At 33.6% G+C, this 13,684-nt stretch overlaps 1 protein-coding gene across 2 annotated transcripts in view; it reads left to right on the forward strand.

Moving 5' to 3' along the window:
- EPHA3 (EPH receptor A3) overlaps positions 1-13,684 on the forward strand; it is a gene marked incomplete at both ends in the record, with an annotated part of 304,318 nt that overhangs the window by 239,870 nt on the left and 50,764 nt on the right. The window contains 5 exons of one of the 2 annotated variants that reach the window (XM_084231585.1): positions 202-326; positions 1,350-1,512; positions 5,961-6,063; positions 6,779-6,846; positions 11,271-11,396. In XM_084231585.1, the coding sequence (XP_084087711.1) occupies positions 202-326; positions 1,350-1,512; positions 5,961-6,063; positions 6,779-6,846; positions 11,271-11,396 (585 nt within the window). The remainder of the gene's footprint in view (positions 1-201; positions 327-1,349; positions 1,513-5,960; positions 6,064-6,778; positions 6,847-11,270; positions 11,397-13,684) is intronic. The other variant, XM_084231586.1, reaches the window with a different exon arrangement.

Raw genomic sequence — 13,684 nt, forward strand, 5'->3', positions numbered from 1 at the left:
AAAATCCAACTGCTGAGGCTTGATATGGGGCCAGATTAATACTCAAGAGTCTTTGAAATGGAAATAGTTCTTTCTTGCCAAAGATTAGAACAATGATAGACTCCATTTACTTGTTCTCTTGTCTCCTTGCTCTTCTTTACCACCTTTCTCAAGCCAGTTAATTTGCCTCTGCCCACCATTTCTCCCATCTTCTCTTTACAGCTCCATCACCTGTTATCACAATTAAGAAGGATCGGACATCCAGAAACAGCATTTCTTTATCTTGGCAAGAACCAGAACATCCTAATGGAATCATATTGGACTATGAGGTCAAATACTATGAAAAGGTGGGGAGACTATGATAAATGTTAGAGGGCTGGGATATGTAGGGCAGGGGGTTGCCTTCTCCTGAGCTCTGCTCTTGCAAGGAAATCAGCAGCACCTCTAGCAAATAGTAGAGCTTTGTTTAGAACGATGATCATGTATTACCTTTGCTTTAAGGGTACAGAGGGGTTAAAGATATTGTGTCTAATATTTTCCATTCCACAACATTGAGTCACAGCAAAGATGGCACTACCAAATTTAAATTATGGCATTAGAAGTGAGATTTTTGACTTCCAGTTGAGAACCCTGCCTGATCAACTATTTTATAGTGATTTCTCAATCCATTGATAAACTATTCCTTAGTTCACTTTCTTAAGCATTATTTCCTGACCTTTACATTCACAGGAATTTAATTCACCACATAAGGGACATTGTACTAACAACAAAGTTACTATATTATTGAACTAATGATGAAACACTTTTTTGACTTTGTGAAAGGAAATTTAGAAGGTGGGAGTGAGTAGATAAGTTTGCCTCACATTGTAAAATTGTGGTTCAGTAATGCAATTTATTTTAAAAAATGGGTGCTCTTAAGTAGAATTTAGGCCATGTTAGTTCATTATTCTAAATAGTATGTATTGCTCCCTGATTATAAATTATAATCAGGTTTGAAAACAAAATGTGTAATATGTCTTGTGGTAGAAATTTGACATGTTTAAGGGCCAGGGATTCAGGTCAGTATTAGATAAGCCTGGGCTTTGAACAAAATATATTTTCACTAAATATTATTGACTCAATAAGAATGAAACCTAATATTTTTCTTCTTTCTGTGCCAGAACTTATACAAATGAAAAATATTCTATAAATATTTTCGCTTAAAATGATCTCTATTGCATTCAGTGAATGGAATGATTACCATGTCTTTTATATCTGTTCCTTTGTTACCTACTTAAACTTGAAAGAGGTGGTTTTGAGTGGTTTACCTTTTTAACCATTGGATAACATTATGAAGATTCGATTTTAATATGATTTTTCTTACCTCAAAGCAGGAACAAGAGACAAGTTATACCATTCTGAGGGCAAGAGGCACGAACGTTACCATCAGTAGCCTCAAGCCTGACACTACGTATGTTTTCCAAATCCGAGCCCGAACAGCAGCAGGATATGGGACCAACAGTCGCAAATTTGAATTTGAGACTAGCCCAGACTGTATGTATTATTTTAATGTTTAATCAGTTGTAGGAATGAGGGCTGTTGAAAAGTGTTTGATAATTCATTCTCGATTTCTGTTAAATTGTAGTGAAATATGATGCATTGAAAGTATATTGCTTGGAATGTTTTAACAATTTGTTAAACATTGGGTCTACATTTGTTTTTGTATGATATATACTTGTTTGGACTCTATTTTTTTTTTCTCTTTTACAAATCAAACATCTGTAATGCCTGGAAGTCTGGTTTTCTATTAGCCACAAATTGCTTTGTGAGACAGTGTTTAATATGGTAACACACTTTCATTAGCTGTTAATCCAGATATTTCAGGTTCATTGCATAAATCAATGAACTACAAAAATAAAAACTGATGATCCATGAGGATCTTAATTTCATTTTAATCCTTAGCACATTCAATTGTGTGGTTATGTCACTTTGAGATTAACAATTTTCTAAAACCTGATTTATACCCACATTTATTAATACATTAACAAGAAATTTGGGTAGACCCCTCTATTGGACCTCAAATTTGGCTAAAATTGGTATAACATTGGCAAATATTTTCCCAGTAACATTTTTTCTTTTCTTTGAATGCATTTGCTACTTATTTGAAAAGCTCTCTGCTAAAATATAATTTTCAAAAAGGTAAAATTTGAGCTTATTAATTAATGAGGAAACTAGTAAGATATTAAAAGTGATTCAAAGGAAAAATTGAAGAACAAATACATACATATATATATATATTTATGCATATTTGTGCTTGTGTTAATATGTGTTTGTTCAAATCCTAAGAGATTTGAAACTAGTTAGCCAGCCACTCAAAGGAAGTCGGCTAATCCTTTTGACTATTCTAATTTTCCGTTCCTCCAGCATCTGTAATATCTATTTTCTAATTTTTTGTTTGTGATATAAAAATCATATTCTTTTATTTTTAGTCATATTTTATGCCCAAATAGAAACACTGAGGATTAACAAAAAGATTGTAAAAACTGAGTTAATATGACAGAGTAAATATTTTATGGCATACTTTTTTCAGACAACTAGAAATGCTGCTTGCAATAGCCATCTGTAACTTCTGTAGTTTTGAGGCTCTGTTGTTTTTAGAAGTCATTGGTTGACAGCTGAAACATGAGAAGTCTATGCCAAGAAGAACCTCAAATACATAAATCTATACTCCAAGATTTCTAATCCTCCTGTGATAGAATGAGTTTGAGAAACCACTCTTAGGACAAAACACTTATAAAATGCCATAAATGTCTTTGTGAAAAAGGTTTAAAACAAATTAAAAAATTTAAAAGGCACAATAACAGAACATAACTGCAGTTTAACACTGGTAATTCTGAATCCTCTTGTAAGTTTTCAGTGGTGCAAAGAAAGTCTCATGTTTATGGTTATTTGAACAAACAGCTACAAAGTCTGATTTATCAAAAAAACTGAAATCACGTAACCAAAAAAGTTAATGTGTAATAGGTCTTGTGGTAGAAATTCAACATATTTAGGGATCACGAACTCAGGTTACTATTGGATAAGCATTTATCATGTTGCTACCTATTTTGGAATATCAATCTAATTGTGTATGTTCTTAATTGACACTTTAGTAAGACAATTGCAAAACAACAAAAAATTCCATCAGTATAGTGTGATTCCTGATTTCTCACAGATATTGCTGTGGTAGTATTTGTACATATATTTCTAATGAGGCTTCAGTGTCTGAGGTTTAAGAAATATTCCATTTGAAAACTGCAGAGCCTTAGGGATTTTGCCAAATAAGTTTTTTGTTTGTAGTACTTTCATCATTTGAAAGAGAATAGATGAAAAAAAAGGAATTTTAGAAAATACTTTTTAACATCCCTCTCTCCATTTATAAAAAAAAAATAAAACTTTTGAGTTGCACAGTTTCATTTTAAGAAAAATCAATATGCTTACTGCTTCCTCATGTTATTTTCCCAGACTTTAAATACAGATGAGAAAACAGTACCCTTTGTCTTGGAAAAAAGACAAAAAGACTCTAACTATAGATTTTTAAATCAAAATTGTATATTCACAAAAACTCTAAGGATGTGTTTTATTTGTTTATATTTAAAGTTTGAGGTTTATCATACTTTTAAAAATTATATGAAAAGTTCTCATTTATAACACATACAAATATTTCTTAGTAAATTACAGTGCATTTTGAGCTGGAATTTAAATAACATTTTCTAACCTCGATTCATTATAAATATATGGAGGAATAATGAAGCACATACTTTCCTAACACTTTAAAATGTCTTCCTTTTTACATGTCAGTGTTTTATGTTTATTATCATCCCCATTTTTCCATCTATAAAGAGGAGTGAAAGAATGGAGAAAGACCTCAGATAGCTGTGCAGTTCTAAGGGATTTGCCAAGCCACAGAGTGAAGATTGTCTATTAGATGAGTCCTGCTTTGGGCATACATGACCTGACTCCAGCAGCCTTGCTGTGTTTGGCTATAGAGGAGACAGTGGCCTGTTCAGATGGCTCCTGAAGATGTAGCAGCTTGAAGCTGCCTGCCCACTGTGCTGACACAGCACCAGGGAGACACAGCAGGCAAGCCCTGGCTGCCACCTGGTGTAAGCAGTAGTTTGCTGGTAGGAAGAAATAAAGTGCTTGCAACAGTTTCCATTATGAGTATACCATCCTGCCACATTCTGAGCTTTTTATCCAGATGCTTGGAAACCTAGCTTGGCATGATCTGCTATGTTTCTTGACCTGCATCATTTAACTATTCCTAGAACCACCATTATTTAGAGAAAAACTTTCAAACTTAGACTTTGATCAGGGTTATGGTGTGATATGTGGCTGTCAGAGAGGTGATAGTTATCAGTTAACTATACTCTTCTAATATATATATATGTATAAATATATATGTATATAGAAGATCTTGTGTGTATATATGAGTGTGTGTATATATGCATATATATGTAATTTATTTAAGTAGCATTTACATCAAAAGTGATAAATGTCAAAGTATGACCCTATGAAAGGGGTTGTTCCAGAATCTGCATGTATTTTAGAAAGTCTAGAGATGAGTTTTATTAGAAGAGTAGAGATACAGGGAGGGGACATACCCAAATTATAAGCTCTGCCATAGACTTTGCATTGTATTCTGAAAGTGATGGGGAGCCCACAATAATTTTATGCGTGAGAATGATGTGGTCAAATTAGTGGTTCAGAAGGAGTATTCTGCTAGGCAGGAAAAATATAAGAAAGGCAGGCAAATAGAGACTGGTTAGAGAATTTCTAATTATAATCCAGAAGAAAAATGAAGGTGTAAGCTGTTTCTTGAAAGAGTTTAATGGTTAATTGGTTATAGAAAGATCAAAAAAGGAAAGAATATGGTGACTTCATATTTACATCCAAATCCTTGCTACTCAAAATACTATAGTCTAGAATTAGCAGCATCAGCAACTCTGAGAGCTCATCAGAAATGTAGTCTTAGTCCCCACTCCACACCAACTGAATCAAATTTCTTTTTCCAAAAGATCCCCCAGTGATTTGTATGAATGTCAAAATTAGTGAAGCAGTTGTCTTACTCACAGGTCAACAAATTTTTGTGTGAAGAACTAGATAGTAAATAGTTAGGCTTTGTGTATATCTCTCTTGTTACTACTCAACAAGGCAAATGTAGCAAGAAGCATATGTAGACAATACACAAATGAATGCGGCTCTGCTCAAGGAACACTTGGTATGGACACCAACAAATTTTATATAATTTTCACATGCCACAATCTCTTCTTCTGAATTTTAAGACTGTAGGTTTGAAACCATTCTAAACACCTGAGCTTTACAAAACTTGAGGGCAGTCCTAATTTGGCTCCAGGGGCATTTAACCAACCCCTTGTCATGTAAATGAACACATGATAGGACCTACCTACAAAGGTAGGAAATACAGGGAGAATTAATTGGGTATGTGTGATGGTCCCTAGGATATATGTTGCATAACATCTTAGACAAGTATAGATCCTGAAGGCTGAACATTTTAATTAGAAAATTTATAATTTCATTCTTGGAAATCTTGCCTGTTCTTTCTGGGCAAATCTTGCCTGTTCTTTCTGCCTGTTCTTTCTTTTTTTCTTTTTTTTTTTTTTTAATAACTTCTGGTTTATCCAATGAGTTTCTTTGCCAGTGAGGACAGAGAGAGCCAGCCCAACATACTTTTACACAGCAGGCACTCAAGTCATATATGAGTGATGCCACTGAAACAGAGTATTTCATCTTGCTAATTAGGTAAAAATTTCAAGCAAAATTATAGAAAATGTCTAATTTTTGCACTAAGTGAAGAATTCTGTTTACACTGTAACAGGTATTAAGCTATATTGTTGGGAAAAAAGCAGAATGAATATGACTTAGTTTGTCAGCTTCTCCTGGTAGACATTATGATGTGTTAATGCCTGTTCTTTTCTTATTTTTTCTCTTCAACCTCACAGCTTTCTCCATCTCCGGTGAAAATAGCCAAGTGGTAATGATCGCCATTTCAGCAGCAGTGGCAATTATTCTTCTCACAGTCGTCACCTATATTTTGATTGGGAGGTGAGTTCACAGTCTCTTTACGACTTACTTTCCTTATTGCTTTGCTTTCTCCCCTCAGTAGCTGCTAAAATCTGAACAGTGTGGTCAATAAGAATTTTAAGGAATTAGGATGTCTCCATCTGCATTCTAGACCCTTCTCTTTCTTCTTTTCTTTTGTTTCTACAGTTTTAGTTTTGATTTTCTTTTCTCCATTGAATTTCTGCCTCCACTCTTCAACACACTCCACTTCTCTCTTGACATCACTCTTAGTTCTTACTTTCTTTTTTCCAATTATCCCCTCACTCTTTAAATATACCTGGATTTCCCTGACACTTTCTCACCAGAGCACTGGTAACATTGCACAGCACCAGCCACTAACAATGGAGACTGTACCCTTCATTCATTCTAACAGCAGTTGTTTAAAAAAATACTATAAACACATTCTAAGGCCATTATAAAAATTGAACTGAAGGGGTCTGCACAGTGGGGAAGCACCTCGACATATCTCCTCATTAGCCAACTTTCCAGGGTCCCCAGAGAAAAGGGATTTCTATAGAGGATTTAGAAAATATGAACTCATTAAACTTTCACTAAAGCATTTAATTATTTCAGGAACATACTTTCTTTTCTTTTCTTTCTTTCTTTTTTTTTTTTTTTTTTGGCTCTGCACATTCTGACATAGATAATTGTTTTAAGTATATTTTCTTTTTGTGTTCTCTTCCCTTGATTACTCTAGGTTCTGTGGCTATAACAAGTCAAAACACGGTTCAGATGAAAAAAGGCTTCATTTTGGGAACGGACATTGTAAGTTTCTAAAACTGGTTTTGGTTTTTCAGTCTCACCATTTTCGTTTTAGCAGTTGTTGCCTTATAATTGGATAACTTCCCCCTGACAGAGAGAATTCAAAAGTATTTTTATGGGAATAGTGAGCAAATTAAATTTATTTTAAACAGAGAAAGAAATTCATGGCTGCATTAAGTCATTTTTACATGGAGACATTTCAATGTACTTAAACTAAAATGAAGGGTAACCTGTGGTTTCTATTCAAATAATGGTTTATATTCAAATAATGCACATGATGGGGAGCATGTACCAGAGTCCGCTCTGCGTGGCTGAAAGGCAAAGCGTATCTTCAATTTCCTTATTACTAGTCCTTTGCTAAAATCTAAATTGGAGCCTTTTCCCTTTCCTAACTGCCAAGTAAATATAAACAGCCTCTGTTTATGTGAAATGCTTTTCTCCATTTGGTCAACCAACCGGGAGGGAGTCTCTAGAATAAACTGTTTATTCTGAAGTTACTTGATAGCCAACTGGTAGGCCAGCCAGCACCCTGCCTGAGCACACACAGGTATTTTAATACAAATCAATTTAGTCTCTTTTTAGCATTTTCTTAAAGAAATGTTCTTTTAGGAAACAAAGTGTTAATATCTAACAAGAAGTTGGGTTTTCTTTTTTTTTTTTTTGGTGATCAAATCATCCCAGGTGTTTCTCTTTTCTAAACTCTATTGTTCAGCTAATGCGGCAATTACTAATCAGTTGCTTTAAAGGAAATAGAATGTTCTACATGCAATTTGCAGCAATGTGGATGGAGCTGGAAGGGATCATGCTCAGCGAAGTAAGCCAGAAAGAAAAAGAAAAATACCGGATGGTCTCACTCATAGCAGGAATCTAGAAAACCTAATTAAGGGACCAGGAAAAAGAATAACTATAAAGAAAAAATCAAAATCAACAAACTACTATGAACGAGAAACACACTATGGGGCGGGGGGAAGGATTGGGGTCAAAATAAGGGGGTTGCAATTGTATGGGGAATATAAAAATAAAATTTAAAAAAAAGAAATAGAATGTTCTCATTGGAAATTAGAGCAAACTCTATACTCATGCTCATGTGCTCTCAAATAATCTCAGTATAATTAATGTAGCTTTGCAGGCATTACTTTCTTCAGCATTCACTATGACCTAAAATTATTTTCAAATCTGTAGGATATGTCATATCAGCCATTGATTTTTGTATCTGAAAAAAATGAGTTTAGTTATCCATATAAAAACTTGGTGACCTTTGGCTAACGTGCAGGAGGCACACAGTTGCTTGAAAGAGAAAAACAAATGTTTTCCAAAATGTAAACTGATATGGGATAGAAAGAGTGCCAAAGACTGCAGGGAGCACCATTTTGTCCATTATGGAGTAATTCACAGTAAAGCCAAAATACTACCTTCCTAATAACATCGTATCATTTAGTTAGGTTACCAACTCATGAACAAATTTACAGGATTCTGGTCTTGCTTTTTATCCCATGAGACTGTACAGCACTGAGTCATAATCACTATGTATAAATTAGTCAAAATGGTTAAATCAGTGTGAAACAGGTTCATCTTCATTTGAGTTGGATGATTGATGTCCATATTGGTTTTGGAGCAAGACCATATTGACTTGGTTCTTTATATAGGAATTATAAATAAATTTCATGAATTTGGAGCATCGATAAATTTCTGTGTGCCAATCGTAAACTGTTCCTGGTCACAGGTAGCACTGTGATCTATTTTAGCCTTTGGTTTCTATGTTGAAATTTTAATTTTCTTCAAATGCACAATACCTATGATAGTCAAACCAAAAAAAAAAAAAATGCATTTTATCCTAGCTGCTAGGGCATAAAGTAACTTAGATGCATGTCATAAGCTTTCTATTTCTTAATACTACAGCTGGTTTATTTCAGACCGTTTATTTGGTATTACTTTAAAAGGCCCTGGCTATGAACTATTCCCTTCAGCCTTGTTACAAATCCTATAATATTGCTTCAAAAGGAAAGAAATGTGTTTCACCTCCTAAGATCCTGTCCCTTTGCCCCCTTTGGCTGGGTCTTTTTGCTTTTTTGCTATCCTTAGGGCAACTCATGCTGGTAAAATGGAAATGTAAATTATTGTGTTTGCACAGAACGAGCTGTAAAGTAGTGCAGCTTAACACGTGTGCACGTGTTTATTATCTGGTTTTCTTGACAGAGCCCAGTTACTCTGTATGTTGCCCTTAATTATTGGTGTGAAGGGATTATGTGCCTTGCATTTTGAATCACCTGATTCCTGGAACCTCTGGGGTCAGCAGTTAAAAATCAGCAGCTAAAACTCCTACAGTGAACAGACCATTTTACTGAGGGATGTATGTGTGTTTATGTTTGTGTTGTTTCCCCAAATGTCATGTGAATAGAAAAGCAATTTACTTGATTTTAAATAATAATAGTGAATTTGATTGTTTTACTTGGAAATGATTATTTAAGTTTTTGATTATTTAGTAATGCTTCTCTCTCTGGAACTGACTGGCACTGAAGGGTAAAGGCTTTTTAACGCCCATACATATTTGAGATGTTGCTCCTGACAATTTATTTTATAATCTATTGTTTATGAGATGGCAAAAATAAGCAAACTGCTCTGTGAGCTAAAAAAAAAAAATATGGACATTTCTGGGCCCAAGTGCTAGTTTCAGGAAACATCAGTGATATATCACATCAGTGGTAGTAATTGTGAATAAATATTCTTAACAGTGAAAATATCAATAATGGCATTACTCTCCATCATTAATTGAGAATATCTATAAACCTGCCACTCATGCTGGGCATTTGAATAAAATGTTTTCAAGAGATTTATTTCTCTGACAATTTCCTAGTTATTTTTGCCTAGCTATTCAAAATAGAAAATCTTCTAAAGTTCTTATTTCAAAAGCTACTCAGAATATGCCCAAAGCAGTGGCAAAAGGCGGGAGTGTTGTGAGTGTTGACTCCCTAGAAGCTGGTGTCTTCTCACAGCTGTCATGCTCTGCCCCAGGCCAGGTAGGGACTGCTCTTCCACTGCATCTAGTGTCAAGTTAAACACCACTTGGAAGGAAGGGTGGCATTACCCTTTTTTCTCCTGCATTCTCCCTTTGTTATTTCATCCTAGCATTCCTACCCTGTTTTCTCAAAAAATCATTTGTAAAAGTAGCTAAGGTAAATGGTTTTTAGCATCTATCTCTCTAGTTACTATTTTATTAATTATCCATTTTCCCCATACCTATATTTTTGTACCCTATAGAACTTCATGATGACATAAATTTTAAGGTGTTGTAACCATGACCTTCATGAAATTGTCTTGTAGGTCTAAAAACTGACCACTTCTTAGTGGAAACTCTGAAATTCTGGCCCAGTTGGGCTAATGTAATTTGTTCTGATGTATCTCCAGAACTGCTGTCATCCACAATCTGTACACCTGTTTCCTACAGACTATAAAACTGACTCATAAAAATCCTTGGTCATCACAAAATTCAGTTGCTATTTTGCCAATAAGATTCTTCCATTGTAAAGTGATAATGAAGATGATACTTTGATTTTATTTACTATTTTAGTATATAAGATTTCTTCAGTAATCTAGTAGGATAAATGAAAAAAGCATCAACATTAAGTATCTAGTTCCCTTGCTAAAGTAATGTTACTAATATATTTTACCAATGTTGCCACATTTCAAAACAAAAATAGTAATGTGAGTATATATCTATTCGAGTGCATATCCTTTAATGTTAGAACATGTTTGTATATTTTAATAGATCTTAGCTTCCCTTTCTAAAAAATTAGTTTTCATTCAGAGGTTGTTAGTTTATTGAATACTCCAAATTGTGTATGAGTAATTTTTCCAAATGATAATAATCTTATTATATTAACCAAGTCCAAAATGATTCTCCTGTATCTTTTGTCTCTACTATTTTAATTATAGAACCTCATAAGAATTTTTCATCTTCAGAATAATTAATACTTATATTATGAAGGTGGTTTATATTTAAGAAGCTGTAACTGTGGTTTATGTTTGGAATTTAGCTCATTATTAAATGCATAGAAAATACTTACATTTCCTTCAACTATGTTAAAAAAATACACAGTTAGATTTCAGCTATTTCGGTAGATACACTTAATACCCATATTTTATGTATATCTTCTCCAGCCACCTTCATGAATGTCCATTTTCCATTTTGTGTTTTAGCAGGGAAAATTCATTATGGTTCCTCTTTATGTCTCATTATGGGGAAGCCACTTTCTTAAATTGTTCAACACCTAGTAGTTTAACCTCTCTGTTTGCAAAATTCTGTGAATTCAAAGAATAAAGTAAATATTGGTGCACTTTACTATCTTTTTTTAATTACTATAAAAATTGTTCAGTAAATGTTTCATAAATCTTGCTACAATAATGCTATTTTTTATTCCCTTAAACAGTGAAACTTCCAGGTCTCAGGACTTACGTTGACCCACATACGTATGAAGACCCTACTCAAGCAGTTCATGAGTTTGCTAAGGAATTGGACGCCACCAACATATCCATTGATAAAGTTGTTGGAGCAGGTAACTACCACAGTAATCCCACTGAAAACCTGATATGTTGATGACAAGTTTACAAGTATGAATAAGAATGCTGCCTGAGATCACTTGAGTTCTCAACCTAAGTAGACTGCTATGAAAAGGGACATTTTCTGATTTTATGATCAAAGGGAGGTAATAAATAAATGAAGGCACATTTAATGTAATGTAATAATTTCAAAGGTTCCAGCTTTTTATTTATTGAATTTCAGAGGCGGCAGCAGCAACAACTCAATCTTCCTGTGGCCACGCTGATCATGTGTCACAAAGCCTGTTTGGCTAAATGGGGATAACAAGATAAAAGTCTCACTTTAAATAAGTCCACTAAGTGAACATTTTATATGTAGAAAAAATAGTAATTTTAGAATCCTCCTTGGAATTGAAAAAATGAACAACACAAAGGAAAGTCACAAATGCTGCATTTTACACAAATTTTATCAGAGCTATATGAGTAGGTATTATAAGCAACTTGGAGTATCCATTTTAAACTGACTTTATGTGGTACAAATTTGTGTTGAAACTTGTTTACATATAGGTATCTCTTTATTCTAATCAATTTGTTCAGTCATTAATAAACACATAGAGTTTAGGAATAGCAGTTGCTTATTTCTAATAAAATTATAGATATTTGTCAAAATAAAAGTATATCCTTATGTATGAACATGTGAACCACATAATATCTAGTGATCACGTGACTGTAACTATGACTCAAAAGTGAATATAAATGATACTGAGCAATAGTTTTTTTACCATCGTCTTATTCTTCAATACTGCTCTAAAGTGAAACACAGACTAGTTAGTGTTGATGAAGGAAATAGAATGCAAGATTGAGAAAGTAACTCATTGAATTATGCACAGCATATGTCTTTATGACTGATGCTTTTTCACACAAATGTTCATATGATTTTGTTTCTCTTTTTAAACACCAAAGCAGTATTTAGAACTCAAGCAGTACTTACCATGCAAACACGACAATTTGAATAATTCGTATTATCTAAATAAAATAATAATTTACTAAATCTTTTCTCCTAATCTTCCCAATGTTTTATTGTTCTAAAACTCACATGTGTAAGTAATATTACAGGATAAACTGGCAATTCATAAAAACTACTACAATAGCACTTCTTTTTTTTCAGACTTAAAAATACATTCACCAACCATTTGTGCTAATCCACTTAAAACAGATAATTAAATCAACTGCTCACATTCGTACCATTCTTCTTGAACTGTTTTGTATTACATGCATTTTTTAACATCTTGGTTTGGGTGTTGCCCCACAAGAGTGCACTGTTCTCCGGCCTGGAAGCTGGCATATGAGGCCCAAAGACTTGGCAAACTCAACTGGAGCATCTGATGAAAGAAGGAAAAACTCATTTACACTTAGCCAGTTTCCAAAAGGCTCGTCAGACATAGCAGGCCCTTGCATTAGTAAAAGCTTATACATATTTGTTACTGACAGAGGCAAATATCTAGAATACAGTGGTGTGGAAAGTCAACTTATTAAAAGCTGTATTTGATGAATGAGATAAAGGAAAGAGCTACTTATGCTGAACCAGTTAATAATTCTTAATTCTCATTAAAGATTAAAACAGATCCTCTTCTCAAACATACTTATAAATAGACATTTGTCGTATCTCAGGATTTTGCAGCCAATCTTATCACTTCCTACATTAAGGACTAAAAAATGGTGGCTTTTTAAAAATATATAAATAGGTAAAGCTTCAAGGTCAGTTATGCTTCTCTTGGAAGATTTTAATATCATACAGAGACCCAATTCTAGAACATCATGAGAGAAATACAATTCATTTGCTTAATTTCTATAAATTTCCTGATTTTGGTGACTTTTTGCAAACTCTTATTAATTCTTAATGTTTATTTATAAAATCTGAATTTTCTCCAAACAAAATTGCATAATCTGTATTAAATGCTCTGCTAATTTTTCCTATCTAATTATTTGCTTTTCATTTATTTTTAAAGTTTATGAACACCAGAAGTAGGGGGGTGTAGCAGATATTTTTGTCATGTTCCTTAGTTCAAGGAATACTGGTAATCATTTTTTATAAATTATGTATTTTTCTATATTTGTGTGTGTGTTTAACAAATTAAAACAGGTTTCTTCTATCGTCTGTTTGCTGAGAGTTTGTATCATTGATGTTTGTTGAATTTTGTCACAGATTTCTCTAGAGTGAGTTGAGTTGATAATTATGATTCATTTTACGCCATTCATGAGATTTGAAATTTAACTGTTAAGCTTTTTTCTTGTAACTTAATAA

The sequence above is a fragment of the Talpa europaea genome (genome assembly GCF_964194135.1).
Source record: "Talpa europaea genome assembly, chromosome: 4".
In the NCBI taxonomy this organism is placed as follows: domain Eukaryota; kingdom Metazoa; phylum Chordata; class Mammalia; order Eulipotyphla; family Talpidae; genus Talpa; species Talpa europaea.